At 42.6% G+C, this 15,894-nt stretch overlaps 2 protein-coding genes across 2 annotated transcripts in view; both read right to left on the reverse strand.

Annotated features, from left to right (window-relative positions):
* chd7 (chromodomain helicase DNA binding protein 7) overlaps positions 1-7,925 on the reverse strand; it is a 69,206-nt gene extending 61,281 nt beyond the window's left edge. Inside the window, exon 1 of the mRNA XM_053329463.1 lies at positions 7,667-7,925. The gene's annotated coding sequence lies outside the window, so the exon portion shown is untranslated. The remainder of the gene's footprint in view (positions 1-7,666) is intronic.
* Positions 7,926-12,116: 4,191 nt separating this feature from the next.
* rab2a (RAB2A, member RAS oncogene family) overlaps positions 12,117-15,894 on the reverse strand; it is a 31,678-nt gene continuing 27,900 nt past the window's right edge. The window contains exon 8 of the mRNA XM_053329421.1: positions 12,117-14,752. Coding sequence (XP_053185396.1) covers positions 14,657-14,752 — 96 coding nt within the window. The 3' untranslated portion in view covers positions 12,117-14,656. The remainder of the gene's footprint in view (positions 14,753-15,894) is intronic.

Consider the following 15,894-nt stretch of genomic DNA (forward strand, 5'->3'; position numbering starts at 1 on the left):
GTCTTCAGAGGTGATGAGGTCAATGGAATCATTGTTAATCCTATAAAGCCTGCGTCTCACATGTATACTTGAGACAGTGATGCAGCTCCAACTTTGGCTGCACTTGACTCTCTTAAACAAAAAAACAAAAAAAAGGTGCACTTAGCTGCTGATAAAATCCCAAAAAAACCCTGTCAAAATTCCTTCTGTGTTTACTTACAGAGCTGGATTTGTGTTATCTAAGTGAGCACAGAGGGTTTTGCAGCGGTGGGGACAGATTATAGGTTTGTGATCCGACCTAAATATATACTTTAACTCTATTAGTACAGGAGATACTCTAAACCTACCATTGACTCATTTATGAGACGGTTGCAATGTGTGACCCACATTCAGCTCGGGTCAGTAAGGGAGGGGGGGTCCGATGACGTATGCCGACAGCCAATGAGGGTTTAACCCTCGGCGGTGTGGCTGACGGAGCATTGCGACTGGACTACACATTCTACTTCCTCCACCCCTCTCAGTCATGGTCACCCCCCCCCCCTCACCACCACTACCACCCTCCCCCTCTGGATTCCATCATTGTCTTTATGTGTTAATATTCCAACACTGCTGTTTTATTAAATCACATTGTGTAGTGTGAGGGTATGAACCAAAAAATGAAGGAGGGGGGAGAAATTGTTCGTTCTGTGATGCAAATGAATTACCACGGTGCTTATGGGGGAAAACCCAGCTAACTTGGTTAACTTTCAAAATAAAGGCGGGGAGCCTTTGAAACTACAGGATTTGTCAGTACCTGGGAGTCGGGGCTGCTTGTCAAACCACCCAGTGGTTTTTTTGGGCTGTTGACACATTTGTCACTCCTTGTAGAGAAAAAGTTAAAGCGAGATTTGGGAAACACTTGTGAGTAAGACGAACATCACAAAGGCAGTACTGATTCTCGGTGGAGGTTTTCATTTTTATAACAAATGTGAACTGGTTGCAAAGAAACGCCGCCTTTCATCGTGAATTTCCCTTGAAGCTGAAAACACTGAAGCCCTGCTTTTTTTCTTTTCTTCAACGCAACAGGAAGACACACACATGCAATGGGCTCTCAAGCGTGCTACCCCCTTCCTTCACACCTCCTCTAATCAATCACTGATATTGACATGCCCTTTTAGACCAATGGGACGGGGAAGGTCTGGACCGCATCCCCGGAGACTGGCTGGTTCCCCTTTTCTGTCCCGCCTGCCTGCCTGCTAACAACCAATTAACTTCTAGAGTCTTTCCAATAGAGCTCTGGGGGGAACTTCTCCCCTGGGATTCACACCCCCCTACACACACACACACACACACACACACACACACCTCTTTTCAAGAGTCAATGCACTCCACAGAATCAAAATTGCTTCGATAGGGAGTTAGAAACCAACTCCAGCTCTATTAAACACCTTTTTATAACAACTGCAACTGAGTGTTACTTTAGCAGGATGCATACATTTTTGGGTCATGTGAGCTCTATAATTAATGACCGACATTAGCAATACTGTACAAAACAAGCAGTGGCGACGTTTAAAAAAGGTAACGTTTCTAAAAAGGAGATACGTTCATCTTCTCTCTCTCGTGTGTGCTTCACATTATTCCCTTTTTATTTAAAAAAAAAAAAATCCATCTCTCCCCTCTCTGACCTTGCATCCATCTCCATCTTCATAACTGGACGTTGATGCAACGAGCAGGCAGCACTTAACCTTTCATCAGCCGCGTGAATCGCTCGGAGGAGAGAAGTGGTGATAGAGAACGCAAGAGAGGAGGTGGGGGGGGGGGTAGAGGGGATGGAGGACGATGTGTTGACGCCGGGGTATAAAAAGGAGGCGGAGAACATAAAAACGTGCGCATTTTTCCAGTGGAGAGTCCTTTTTTTGGTTGCTTTTGATTATTTGCTTCCCGTCAGTGTTTGAGATGGTGTGTGTGAAAGCTGAGGGAAGGGAAAACAGGATGTGACACAAGTCAACACCGAGAGGGGTCAAGGATAGATTAAAAAGGCGTGCGCGCATATGGGTCAGAGATGTACTTGACAGGCCGTCTCCTCTATCACACACACACACAGAGAGAGAGACAACCAATACAGCCCACACACTAACACTTGAGAGCTGTGTTAACGCCAGCCTCTCTTCTAGGCACAGCACTTGGTCCAGAAGGCCTTCCCTGCAGGAGGAGGATGGGGAGGAGGAGGAGGGGGAGAGGTAGAGAGAGAGAGACAGGTGAGAGAGAGAGAGACAGAGAGAGAGAGAGAGACAGAGAGAGAGACAGAGAGAGAGAGAGAGACAGTGATGACACTCAGTTCTGAATGTCACCACGGTGCTAAAGACCCCCGCTAACCTTTTGGCTGGAAATGATAGGACGGGGAGGAGGAGGGAGGGGGAGGAGAGAGGAGAGGGTGGAGGAAACGCACACGGGCGGGCAAAGATGGAGAGCAAAAGAGAGAGAGAAATGAAAAGGGTGAGAATGAAGAGGAGGGAGCTCATGCGCAGGCAGGCAGGCTGATAGAGAGAGAGAGAGAGAGATAGAGAGAGAGAGGGGAGTGGGTGGGTGTGGAGATGGTGGGGGGAGGAGAAGGAGGAGGAGGTGGTGGAGGTGGAGCAATAGATGGCAAGATGAAAGAGATGGAGACAAACAACAGCACCACTTTCTCATCTCGGCTTAAAAAAACAAAAAATAGAGGGCTCGCTGGCCATGATGCGAGTGATGATAGGAGACACAAAATGGCCACCCCTGGAGCACCCTGAGAGCCCAAAGGTTATGAGCTGCTGACACGTTAACTGCTAACATCCCTGCTTCAAACTCCGGCTTGGGACTCTTGTTACACATCATACTCCTCTCTCTCTCCCACTCTCTTTCTTTCTGCCCGTTTCCTGTTACCAGCTCTCTATTTTAAAAAAAAAGAGGGAATCCACCCTAACAATCACCACTGCTAATTAGTCAGCATCATCCATCTCCTTCCTCTCTGGGAATGTTTGTAGATACTTCTCATGGAGTTGGGACAGCCTGCACTGACCTCATGAATATATAACTATGAATCAGAAAGCTGTATCCCCAAAAAACTTGAAGCAATTAAGTGAATAAGTCGGGGCACCTGCAGCCAGTCAAAAAAAACCCTCATTGTTCTTTTCTAACCATCTAATGTAACCTGCAGTTTTAATGATAGAACCCTGAGGCTTACCACTTAACGTATTTGCTACTTTAATTATTTAAAGGCTGAAATCAATAACAGATTCTATAGCGGAAGCATGTTTCATCACCTGTAAGTGAACGTAAACGCTCAAAAATATGCCTTGAATGGTTGGATGTGTGTTTTTAAGTAAGTGGGGCTGTAAAAAGGAGAGAAATTTGCAAAAGAAGTCCCCTAAGGAGTAGCTGCTGCTAACGGAGCTTTCGCTTTGAGCGAGGGTTTCTGATTGAAACGATTCGCTGGAAGTGTAAACGCAGAGAGAGGGAGAAAAAGAGAGGGGGGGCTAACACATATATGAACAGCAGGATTTCACTATCTGCTTTCTATACCTGCTGGGTGAATATCTTGGAAAATATGATTACTTTAGAGGTAATGGAGGTTTCATTTTTATTCTTCTGGTTATTCCGATTGCTGTCAACAGTCATTTTTGGGGGTGATTTAAGGTTAACGCAGTTCTCATGCGTTCACACAGATTTTTCACGAACTTCGCAGAAATATTCTAGGGGCCACTGAGGGGGGAGGGAGGGGGAAACCACATTTGACCATCGTGTTTAACACATCGAGTCTAATTGCTTTACTTCACACCAAGAAGAGTTACACTGCAAAAAATGCCGACCGCAAAAGGAGGAAGTGCAATATTTCTGTTGGATGTGGCGAATGAATTTAAATCTAAGCCGACTCTAGCACCTAAATTCATTAGGTTTGTTACAGGGTGCCAACGCTTTAAGTAAAAATAAATAAAAAAAACCCTTTTGCAGCCTGATATGTCACGTAGAAAGTGAAAATGTGTGCATGATGCTTGATATAAACTTCCTCTCAGCCTACAGAGAATATAAATCTGTCACAATCACTTCCCACAGCTTTCATTCAGATAAGTCTGTTAACATGAACACAATTTAATAAGAGAAACGGTAACCTTTATCTGATTTTTGGTTGGGTTTTTTGTGGACTCACATCATGGTCTTGGCGTGTGTGTGTGTGTGTGTGAGGGTCAGAGACTGAGGATGAGACACCACAGCTACAAGTCAGAGTGGCCAATCAGAATAGGGTGAGAAAGTACTGAAATGAAGGGAGAGAGAGAGAGAAAAGAACAATTGTACTCTCAAAGACTTGACACAAAACTAGAGCAGACTGGACTTGATGGCTCATATAAACGGAGTGGTTAAGTGGTAAAAAAAAAATTCCTTCTGAAATCATAAGTCGGGATATGTAGAGTGGTCAAATATGTGGGACGGAGGGGGGCTTTAATGGGTAACACATGAGAGTGAAATGAGATGGGATGGACAAAAGACTTTAATGGCCATTTTCTCTAACAGAGCACAACAACATCAGTGTTGTCAGGCACAAGTTAGAGTGCTCTCTGCATGCCGGTAGGGGTACTGCTAATAAGACACACCTATTGTGCCTTTGGCTACTCCTAATCTGACCCTCTTTCCTGCACTTCAGAAGTTTAGACCTCTGGCTCCAAGCCGTCCTAAATCACCCTGAACACGGCAAGAGCTGCTTTAAAAAAAAGGCAATAAGAAGGCGGCCCATCTTGAGTGTAAGGTTTAGATAACTAAACGCTGATCACGCTAATGATTCATAGGTCAAAATAACAGGAAACCTCTTATTCAAAAAACATGACAGGTGGACAGACAGTCATCTAAAAGCTGGAGTGACTGAATGAGAGAGCTGTGGCGTACAGTAGCGCGGCTAAATCGTGATGCTAATTAGAAATGTGAGTTTAAAATGTGTTGAGATAATGGTGTGGAGAACGAGCATCAGTGCATGGATGTTACTCTGGAAATGTAATTGCATCATTGTGTGAAATCTCAATTAAAGTGGCAAATCTTAATGTGGGATTTTGGAGGGGGGTGAGTCGCTCTGCTGCATGTGGTGTCCCCCTCCTGTATCTTCACTCACAGTGTAAGGTGGCAGGGGTTTCCCTAACTGGGTGAGAGGCCCAGTCACTCACACTGCCAGCATGGTTAGAAAACTACATTTTTTCAGCATGGAGCATACAGAACAAACAAAGATTTCTCAAGCTGAGGGAGCAGATTCTTTAGAAAGTTAAATGGGGCTGACAACTATACCCAAGCAACAATTTAACATTAAGCAATTATTCCAGAAACTTGTTTAATATACAGATGTTTAAGACCTGTCCTCTGATGTGAAAAATGCCTGTGTGTCAGGGTGTTTTCTTAAGCTCAAGGCCAACCAGCGAAAGTTAAGACAAACACCTCCAAGGTCACATACACACAACTTTAAGAAAATACTCCCACTATACATAAAAAGGACTATAACTACCATTAATCTGCCTTAATGAAGCCATTTAAATGTGGCTGAAACTCAAACATTTGATTAGAGCAGTCTCGTAACATGCAAATCTAGGATGAGGTTAACTTTGTGTCCAAGTTTCAGCTTCTTCCAGACCAGCTGCCGCCTTAACAAACCGAGTCGTTGCCTCAACTTTACCCACAAGAAAAGACAAGAGCGACAAACGGGAGAGAGACCAAACAGCGTTGAACATCTGTTGTGTGCGTGTGTGTGTGTGTGTGTGGTCGGGGCCTCTTATCTTTCCCTCTGTGGCCCGCTAAACATGACTAGCTGCCATCTTGGCTCACAGACACAAGGTGGTGGGGGTAGCTGCTCCTGGCTCCATGGCAGGCAGGCAGGAGGACAAATAACGAACCAGCACATTTACACGGAATGTGTCACGCTGTGTGAATAATATCACCGTGTGAGGATTAGTTGTGTGGAAGATACACTCTTAAGTTTTTATTGTGTGTGGGTTGTTTTTTTTTCTGAGATTTTAACGTTTCCAAAGTTGCGTGAGAGCGGCAGGGTGACCATTATGCAAGTTGACCGATTACAGAACACATAATGGGGAAAGAGGGCAGGATAGCGCAAGAAATACACACAGTAAAAGTACAACTGTTCAATGAACGCGACTGTATAAAACAAAATACACTGTTGAGATGTGTCGCCGAAACCAGTGAGGAAACGGCACCGGCAGGTGTTTCTGGGCTCCGTCCACACCGAGTAACAAGTGTAGCTGGAACTGTTAGCGGTTACCAAACTTCGGTCGCCGGATACAAAAGCAACGCCACAAACAAGCTCCCTGAACAAAAGACACAACGCGGAAAACCCGGACGAGAATTGGCATGTTTGTTTTGTTTTTTTCTTAACCTCGGGGGAAAAAGTGAAGCGAGAAGTTAATTTCCTTTGCCCGAGAAGGTATCTGATAACCGCCCCGAGCAGGGTAGTAGCTAGCTCGGGGCTCGGGAGATAGAGGAGAGGGGGGGGGGGGTAATAAGTGGTCTTCGTCCGTACACACAATGAGGATGAGAGCAGGCTAACAGGCTAGCTGAACCTGTATGTCCTAGCACTGGGCTAACCTCCAGCGGCTAGCACGGCTAATTAGCCTCTCAGCGGTGTTTTCGCACGTCGCTCCGGACCGACGAGCGACTCGCTCGTTTCGGTGTTTTATTCTCGTCAAAAGTGTTTACTCTCTACTCAAAACACATACACTGCGACAGAGTGTTTTTTTCGTACATTTTAAATTGTTTTGGCCATGTAAAGCTTAGTAGAAACACGGCTGAATGGAGTAATGACCGCCTGGCCTCATACATCCCCCCTCCTCCTCCTCCTCCTGCGCTCCGCGGCTCCGTCCAATACAACTACTACTACGGACACTTCACACTGTCCCCTTACGGAAAAACACTACTATTCAGTAGAAATACAACTCACGCTCACAGTGTTGCATAGAAAACGCAAGAAATAAAAGAAAGTGGTGTGTTTTTTGCCTATATGTGCCAAGTATTCTCCGCTGGGAATCTCCCCAGTGCTCCTCTCATTCAGTCGGCCGGTGACTCACCTCTCGGCTCGGGCCACCTCGTGTCTCCGACAGGCTCCAACACAATTAGCTAACAGGGCTAACACTCACACTTAAACACTGAATCAACTCAATGTTTCATATTATTAGAAAAATCAACAAGTAGTCAAGTAAACAGACTCGGAAAACAGAGAGCCTCACCGTGTGCTGCTGAAAATGTTTCTTTCCACTTTTCAACTTACTAATGGGACTGTTGTGTGTGTGTGTGTGTGTGTGTGTGTATGTGTGTGTGTAACGTTATATGTGTGTGAGCGATGCAGCGGGTGGCAAAGCTAAACTTGCTATTGTTAGCATGTCGGCATGGCAGCTACACGGACCTTCAATGACTTTCTTGATGAATTGAAAAGAATAAAAACAGAAGCGAAATAAAGCATCCATCCTGGATAAAAACCCTTCCAGTGAGTTAGCCCCTGAATGAAATGAAAACACCAAAACTCGCACGGCGGATTAAAGGGTCCGATGGCGTTGGAAAAAGTCCGGAAAACTTACTATTTAGAAATAATGTAGATGCTTTTAATTCAGGAGCAGTCATTACAATGAAGCCGTCGTGTGCTATCGACAACATTTTAAAAAGCACTCATTCAAAAGGGCATTTGTTAGCTTACCCAACAAGCTCGGTCACTTCGGGCTTTTTTCTCAGATCAACTCCTCGTTAGTAGGGCTAGTATCTCCGCTCGCTTGAAAAAAAAATCCACCGTGGTCCTTTTTCCTTCAAAATATAAATAAACAGAGGAGAAAAAAAAGTTCAAGTTTTATGTTTTTCATGAAATATTTCTCCGGCGTGTCTCGCATCCGCGACCTCGCCGACTAGTGTGCGTTGCTCTTCGCTCCTTTGTGTTAATTTCACTCAAATCGAGTTTAATCCGATCGATCCCTCGGCTGGTCGCGCTCCCGAGTCCTCCCCTCCAGACACTCGCTCACCTTCCTCGGCCAGGGGGGGCGCGCTCCCGAGGACCTCTCATACAGATAAACAGGCGGCGTGCGCGGTCACTGACCCCGCCGTGCCCGTGTGACGCGCTCTGCTAGGGTTCTTCATTGAGGCATGGAAAGAAAAAATATGGATGGATGTGAAATTGAGTAAAGCGTGGTGTTTGAAGCAGGAGACCAAATGGTAACAAATGTAACAGTTTTAACAGGAGCTGTTACAAAAACTGATGCCAGGAGTCTGTTTTGAAGTCAATTAAAAACATTTATCAAGTGAACTCTGTTGTTAGCTGGAGAAAATGATTAGGTGACGTATCTACAAAATTATTCTGACAAAAAAAGTTATAAAGTTGCCCTGTTTATTTATTTTAATGTACGTATTGTATTTTTTAAATACAATACTTACATTTTTTAAATACATGAATAAATACATAAGCAAATGTGGGTGTTGTTTGAACCACATGTTTTTGTCATTATGCTTTAATTTATAATTTTGGTGTTGGAACAGAAAGGTTTCGTGATATTTCTGACTTTCCTCCTAATACAATCATCCAGTGGGTAAGAATGTGTCTCTAAAAACTCCAGATTGTGATATTTGTAGCCTTACAAGTACAATAAAACATCACTATCATATCTTTAATACAGAACCTCTTCAGGGATTGAGTGACCTCTGGGTTAAAGAGTTTTAACAACTGGAGGAAAACTGTGAAGTAAAGAGGAAATGCTGAGCATGACTGACATGAGTTTAAGATCTGGCGAATGCTCAACTTGATGGATGGATGGAAAATATTGAATAGTTATAGTCTCTTGATTTATTTCTTAATTACTTAGTCAGGAATTGATTTTATATTAGCTCTCAAATCATTCCATAATACACTCTATAATAATATCCAGGAGGTCTCGAGTAGCAGAAACACATTACAACTCTCCCATAGAAATGTAATGCTGACACAATACCAAATGAGATTAAAAGAGTGCCATAAAGCAGGATATCATCAGTATAGATACACTGTTTCAACCCACTTATGGTGAGGTTTTATTTATCCGAATGGACAGACTAAAGATGATGAAATTGCCCCGAGGCACAGATGAAAACATGCATATTGAAGGAATATGAGAGAATGGCAGAATGCGGATGTCCCTGACACGAGCAGTAATTTGCTTATCATAACAATCTGGCCCTCAGGAGGGAGGCCTTTAAAGATACACACACACACACACACACTCATACACACACACATGCTATCTCTCCCTCATAGAAATATACTTTCTGTCTCCTAGTCCTCCGATCCCTTTGTCTGCTCTTTGACTTCCTCCTTCTCTCTGCAATGAACATAACATACTCATAATTCACTTCCTAACGTGATATTTCAACACATTCTTTCTACATTCTGCTACATATTATGCTCATTTTAAATTTCCAAACCGTACTATAGATTCTTACACCTCCTTGCTTTTTGGCTCATTTCTGTATGTTTTGGAAATGGACACGCAGAGACTTGAAACTTGCTTGCAGTCGGTAATCCATCAGCATGAACTGGAGCCAAAGATGTGTTTTTGTAGTGTTGATCATGCAGCTGAAACTAGAAATAACAACTCGCATTCGTATGTTTCTGCCAGCCAATCCAGCTGCTGTTTTACATACACATCTGTCAAGACTTACATCATATTTGTAGAGAAGAAAAATATGACCAAAAGTTGTGACCATGACAGTAGTCGATGCTTCAAATATGGATGTTGCTGCAAAGCCAGGAAAGTGTTTTTTCCAGAACATTATGATGTCACAGCCAAATTGACCTTTGACCTTTTAACCATTTTTGATCCTGTTAGACATTTGCATGAACCTTTGTGATAATTATCATATGAATTTTTTGAAGTTATGCCCACAAACATGTTGCGTGTGGTTACGGTGACCTCAACCTTTGAGTGCAATATTTTGAGTGAGTTTAATCAGTAATCATCTGAGTCCGAGTGGACGTTTGCAGCAGATGGAATGAAATTCCCTCTGCACGTTTTCTTGAGAAGTGGATGGATGGGAAGATCACTGTAACCTTGACCCTCAATCACCAAAATCTAATCACTTCACCCTCCAGTCTGAGCGGATGTTTTTTGCAGTTGACGAAATGTACCTAAGCCGTTTCTGAGATACAGACATGTGTATGAATAAGCAACCTGAGAACAAACAGTAATGCATCTGATAACAGCTGTCATCAGTGTGGAGATGTACAAATACTGTCTTATTACCAATCCTCTATATAACCTGACCTGTACTCTATGATACATAGTGCTAACATGGTGGAGGGGTTGGCCCTACTACTGGGGTAAGCCCCTTCTTCTAATTTAGATTTTAGGTGTCTACACACTTTGTCACTAACTTTTTAACATATTGATTTCTGTTTTTATTTTTATGAGCTTTTGTTTTAAAGGGTTTAGAGCTTAAAGCATAATAAATGTCAAAATGTCTACATTTAGAAGACAGGTCAGTGACTAAATCATTGTAGATTGTAGTTCTATTCTTCACAAGTTTTACCTGAATGTAAATTGGAGTCAGCTTATGTTTTACAATCATAAATGATCAGAGCATGAGTTGATTTTACTCTCATGAAAACATGATGTAATAGTTTTTTGTTTTTTTCCAGGGATCTATGTGTGCTTTTTAAATTCATTTTTACACTTCAACAAAAATTAGACTACACTGAAAAATATAGGGGGTGGGGGAAGATGCCCCTGAGTGTTAGTACCACAAACCACTATGGGGCATTTGACCCCAGAAGTTTTAATATTTTGCTCTTAAGTCATGAATGGTCTTTTCCTCAAACGTGTGGCTTTGGGTAAAGTATCTTGAACAACCGACTACTACATTCATGTTCCCATCAGGATTAATTGTAATGACTGTGATGATCCTTCAACTTCTCATTTAGGAGCCATAATCAAGTCAAAATATTCATTTCTTCAGTTGCTCTGTTTAGTGTTAAATAGCAAGTGTTAGCAAACAATATAGGAAGGTGGTGAACATGCAGCCTTGCAGAGGTGCTAGCACATCTGTAGAAAACGGCTCACCTGTCCATTGGAGGTGACATAGTGGAGGAGCATTAAGTAGCTTTTCCACTAGCAGTTATTCATATTGATGGCTCATTACTGATCTATAAATCATTGGGAAATGATTTAACTATTAATAAGGCTCTGAATTTGACAAGGGCGCCTTATTAAAAAGTGGGAGCAAATTAATCCTATATTCAAGAGGCCACAGTGCTTCATACTGACTGATGGTAGTCTCCATGCTCACACTATTACATACACACATCTCCCCAAAAAAACCTGAGGTATTCCTGCAAATGGAGGAAATCCATACAGAGCATCGGTGAAAGAGATTATGCACATACAGCGAACATGCGAACCTCCCCCTCAACTACACACAGGTTCAATGTTTCATTCATTAAGCAGCTCTCTGTGTGAGGCTGACCTTCATCAGTGAATAGCATCTCCGTGACTGCTGAAGGTTGAGCACCAGCGGTCCCCTCCCTGCTCTTTTTAACGGATAAATCAGGTAACACTTAAGCAGCATGCGGACCCATTATGATTGATCCACTCATACGCTGAAAGAATCACCAGTCAGGTCTAAAGTGGAACAAAACAGGGAAAAAAAGGACAGGAAAAAAAAAGACTGCAGGTGTTGTTGTTGTTTTTTTTTTCAAACACTGTATTTTTCTCCATCTCCACATAACCATCAAAATGACATGTTTAGAGTTTAGAATGTTTTATTATAGTTTATTGTGATAGCATTTTCATTTTTTCTTTTTTTTAAGTTTTATTTTTTCCAAAGAACAAACACAGCAAATAACGTCGAGGGAGGGGGAGGAGGAGGAAAAGGAGGAGGAGGCAAGGGAGGGGGGAGAGAAGAGGAAGGAAGCGAAAGAGAGAGAGAGAAAGGAGAAGGGCCACATAGATAAGATAGATAGATCAATCCATAGATAGATAGATAGATAGATAGATGCGTCAGGTATTGGCTTGATCCTCCCCCTGTAAACCCCTCTGGGGGTCCACACACACACACACTACATGTTGCTTTACAAAGAATAATTGTCATCAGAATAAGATTAATAACTGTCAGAATATATCTAGGAATTAAAAAAAAAAGAAAAGAAAAAAAAAGGAAGATACACTGCTGAGAACATATTCACTCACGCTGCTGTGCAACCCAAAAAAAAAAAAAAAAAAAAATACTCCCTACAGTTATACAGTTAGCCTGGAGAGAAACACGGCTGGTTAGATGGACACTAAATATATGTATGCATCATCTACATGTGCATGCATATACTGTACAGAGGATGGGTGTGTGTGTGTGTGCGCATGGAGGGGATGATGGGAAGAAAATCAGTTCTAATATGATGTTGGGTTTATGAATCATCTCACCCCCCCCCACCCCTCCCCTCCCCCCCTCCCCTCCCCCCTCCTGATTCCTACCATGACTCTCTTTAAGTGTGCATCTATGCAATGTGTGTAATGTATCATCATCTAGCTACTTATAGTGGTAAAATGCCTATTGTTGCAGATAAAGGGTCCGTTTGATTTGTTTTTTAGCAGCTGTCCAAATCTCTGTGTGTAAAGGGTGGAGGGGGGTGGAGTTAAGGCAGACAGCTGATCTCAGGTCACATCGCAAGGGGGGGGTTTAAGGTTTTTTTTTAAATTCTTTTCTTTCCTTGTTTTTTTTAATCCTCCCCAGTTAATTGTGTATTGACAAAACAGGTAAACACAATATTTTGGCATTAAAAATACAGAGCTAATGTTACCACACAGTTTGAGAAAGAAGGAGAAGAAGGGAGGAGGAGGAGGGGGGGTGAATGATAAGTAACTGAAGTAGTAAAATATGATAACAGTAAAACGGTGCCCGTTACATTGGGGATATCGAAGCAAATGAACCAAAAAAAATAATAAAAACAAAACATTGCAGCAGTTCATTGATGAAGCTCTAAACAGTATACATTATATATCTGCAAAGCTAATGCACGGTGGAAATGATAGCCTGCTTAAAAAGAAGGGAGATGCTTTGACATTTTCGGTTGGAGTCTGTTCTCCACCAGGGACTCTGAATGCCTCTACACGCTCCTGTTAACAGCCTGTTATCATTCATACTTGTCATTTAAAAGAAAGGGCACCACATAGCCTGATGTAGAGGGGCAGCTCGGTGCCTTTGGGTTTAAATGAGAGTTGTTTAAACAAAACAAAACCAAAAAAAAGCTGCTTTCAGGTTTCAAACCATACAACTGAGTCTTTTCATCTTTTCATTTTAAGCCCTGGTGAAAGAATATATGGAGGCCGCGACATGCCAAGTCTCACCTTACACAGCCATTAAAAAGCTACAGAAACCTAAAGAGCCATATATACACAGAAATGCGTCCGATAAATACAGTTAACAACAAAAAAAAGTTCCAATCTAAATTCCTCTTTTTTTTTTTTTTTTTTTTAAACTTAACTTCATAATGGCGACCGCTTGCTCTCGACATCCCTTAACGTTTCTTTTCACTTTTTTCCTGCTTCTGAAAGGACTTGCACACTCAACAGTTTGGTCTTTTATTCTCTCCCAGGACAATTTAAAACACTTCTTTTTTTTTTTAATAAGCCACAACCAGTTTTGTAGTGTTCATTAAATACAAATCATCTGTAAGTCAAAAACAAAAAAAAAGGACACAAAGACAAAGAGAACAAAAAAAAAAACATGACAAAAAAAAAAAGGAAGCACAAAATAATTTGCACAAAGTTGTGTGTTTTTTTTTTTTTATGAACATGACGGTACAGAGCGACTTGAATGCCTCCTACACCTTAAAGACTGACATACTGGAATACCTATATCGTCCCTATACACGCAGGCACAGCATGAAAAAAAAAAGACTTAACATGTAGAAACATGTCGCGCTATCAACGTGCTGCCTCGTTTTCTCTACAAACATGTACAGATGTGTGTATAGACACAACACGCACTTTATTCCATACAGTCAGTTGTTAAGAGCGTGTTTAAACTCCACCCACAGTCTTCTCTTTATCTGGGAGTCAGCTTCACCTTTAACCAGACATTTTATTTTGATGATTCTGAGGTACTGTAATATCCCAACAACCTCCTCATGAATTAAGAGGGATGTGATTTTTTTTTCTTTTTGTTAAATAAAACGATTAAAATCCATTTATCTTACCGAAAAAAAAAAAAACTAACAAAAAAAGAAGTTGAAAACTCTTAATTTGGCGGGTCAGCGTGTAGGTGAAGCGGACGCTGTCCTCATAAAGACTGTGGGGGAAATTATGGGGATTGGAGTCCCCCAGACCCTTATGTATGCATGGTTGAGAGACAGAGCTGAGGAGAGAAAGACACAAGAGAAGGAGGGAGGGATGGATGAAAGACTGAAAAGAGAGAAACAGAGACAGAGAGACAGAGAGACAGAGAGACAGAGAGAGAGAGAGAGAGAGAGAGAGAGAGAGAGAGAGAGAGAGAGAGAGAGAAGGGTTAACAAACTGTTACTGGGCCTGGACAGTTCTGTAGAAACGCAAGGGAGGGTTGTCGGAGAGAGGGCGGAGAGGAGGAGGAGGAGGAGAAGAAGAAGAAGAAGAAGAGAGGTGGGTCAGGGGGATTGGAAGAGGAGTAGGAGGAAGAAGAAGAAGAGGAGGTGTGTTCCGGGGCTTCAGCAGCAGCCCCCTCCAGCCTGTTGGCCTCCCTGGCTACCGGTCAGTGTGGAGTTGGTGGTAGGGTGCTGGGGTCCAATCTTAATACCATTAGCCTGCATAGAAAAAGAGAAAAACACAAAGAGAAAAAAAAGAGTTAGGAAAAAAACTGCACAAAATAGAAGATCTTTGTCTAGTAAGTATAAAGGTGATCATTTATTTTTGTTTGATTTGAGCTTCCAAATAAATCAACAGTACAATTCAGAGCATTTATCATGATGAAAAAATGGACAGATATTGCCAAAAAAAAGAAGAAAAAAAAAAAAGCGATTATAATTAGCGTCTACATTAAAAAGGTCTGCAGAATGAGTGTGTCATTGCTTTCATGGCCAGATTAACAGTGCACGGCGCCTGCAGGGGCTCCTATTAGATCACATCAGAGGGAGCAACAGGTGCTGCTGCGTCGCACAAAGGCAAAACCAAACACCAGCACCACTCAAGGATGCGAGCAGAAAAAGAAAGGCACGTGTTAAAAAAAAAAAAAAAGACAAGGAGAGGAACAGAGAGAGAGAAAGAGAGAGGAAAAGAGAGAGTGGGAGAGAGGCAAGGCAGGTGGGTGGTAGAGAGACACAGCTCTTTCATCTCTCTCTCTGTGAACTGTAGTGCTCACTTTCCCTCTCTGTGTTTCATCATCTCTCCCCCTCTCCCTCTCTCTCTCTCTCTCTCTCTCTCTCTCTCTCTCTCTCTCTCTCTCTCTATTTCTCTGTGTGGCTGGAGCACTCAGCCTCGCTCTCTCTCACTCTCTCTCTCCTTCTGTATATATTTATCTCAGTGTAACTCCCCCTCCTACACTCAGTAGCAGTAGTGCCTCTGGGAAACACTGTATGCCTTTAAATCACATTTATTGAGCTAAGGCCATGTGTGTGCGTGCGTGTATGAGTGTGTGTGTGAGTGTTTTCTCATAGTGGCTGCCAACATTTCTGGTGGGGCTTCCCTCTCTCTCTCTCTCTCTCTCTCTGTTTCTCTCGCTCTCTCTCAGCCAGTCAGCTGATGTGGTTTGGCCGGCCGGCTGCCTTCACTCCGTCTTACTGTTACTAATAACAAAAACACTCAGTGGCTGTGGAACTCCAGTCCTGTCTGACTAATGCTTGTAGCTGCTGGTTGGCTGCCTGAGAGGACCACATACACACATATATACACACACACACACACACACACACACACACACGGTTCTGTTTATATACTATATTGGCTGTTG

Source organism: Scomber japonicus, chromosome 12 (assembly GCF_027409825.1).
Source record: "Scomber japonicus isolate fScoJap1 chromosome 12, fScoJap1.pri, whole genome shotgun sequence".
In the NCBI taxonomy this organism is placed as follows: domain Eukaryota; kingdom Metazoa; phylum Chordata; class Actinopteri; order Scombriformes; family Scombridae; genus Scomber; species Scomber japonicus.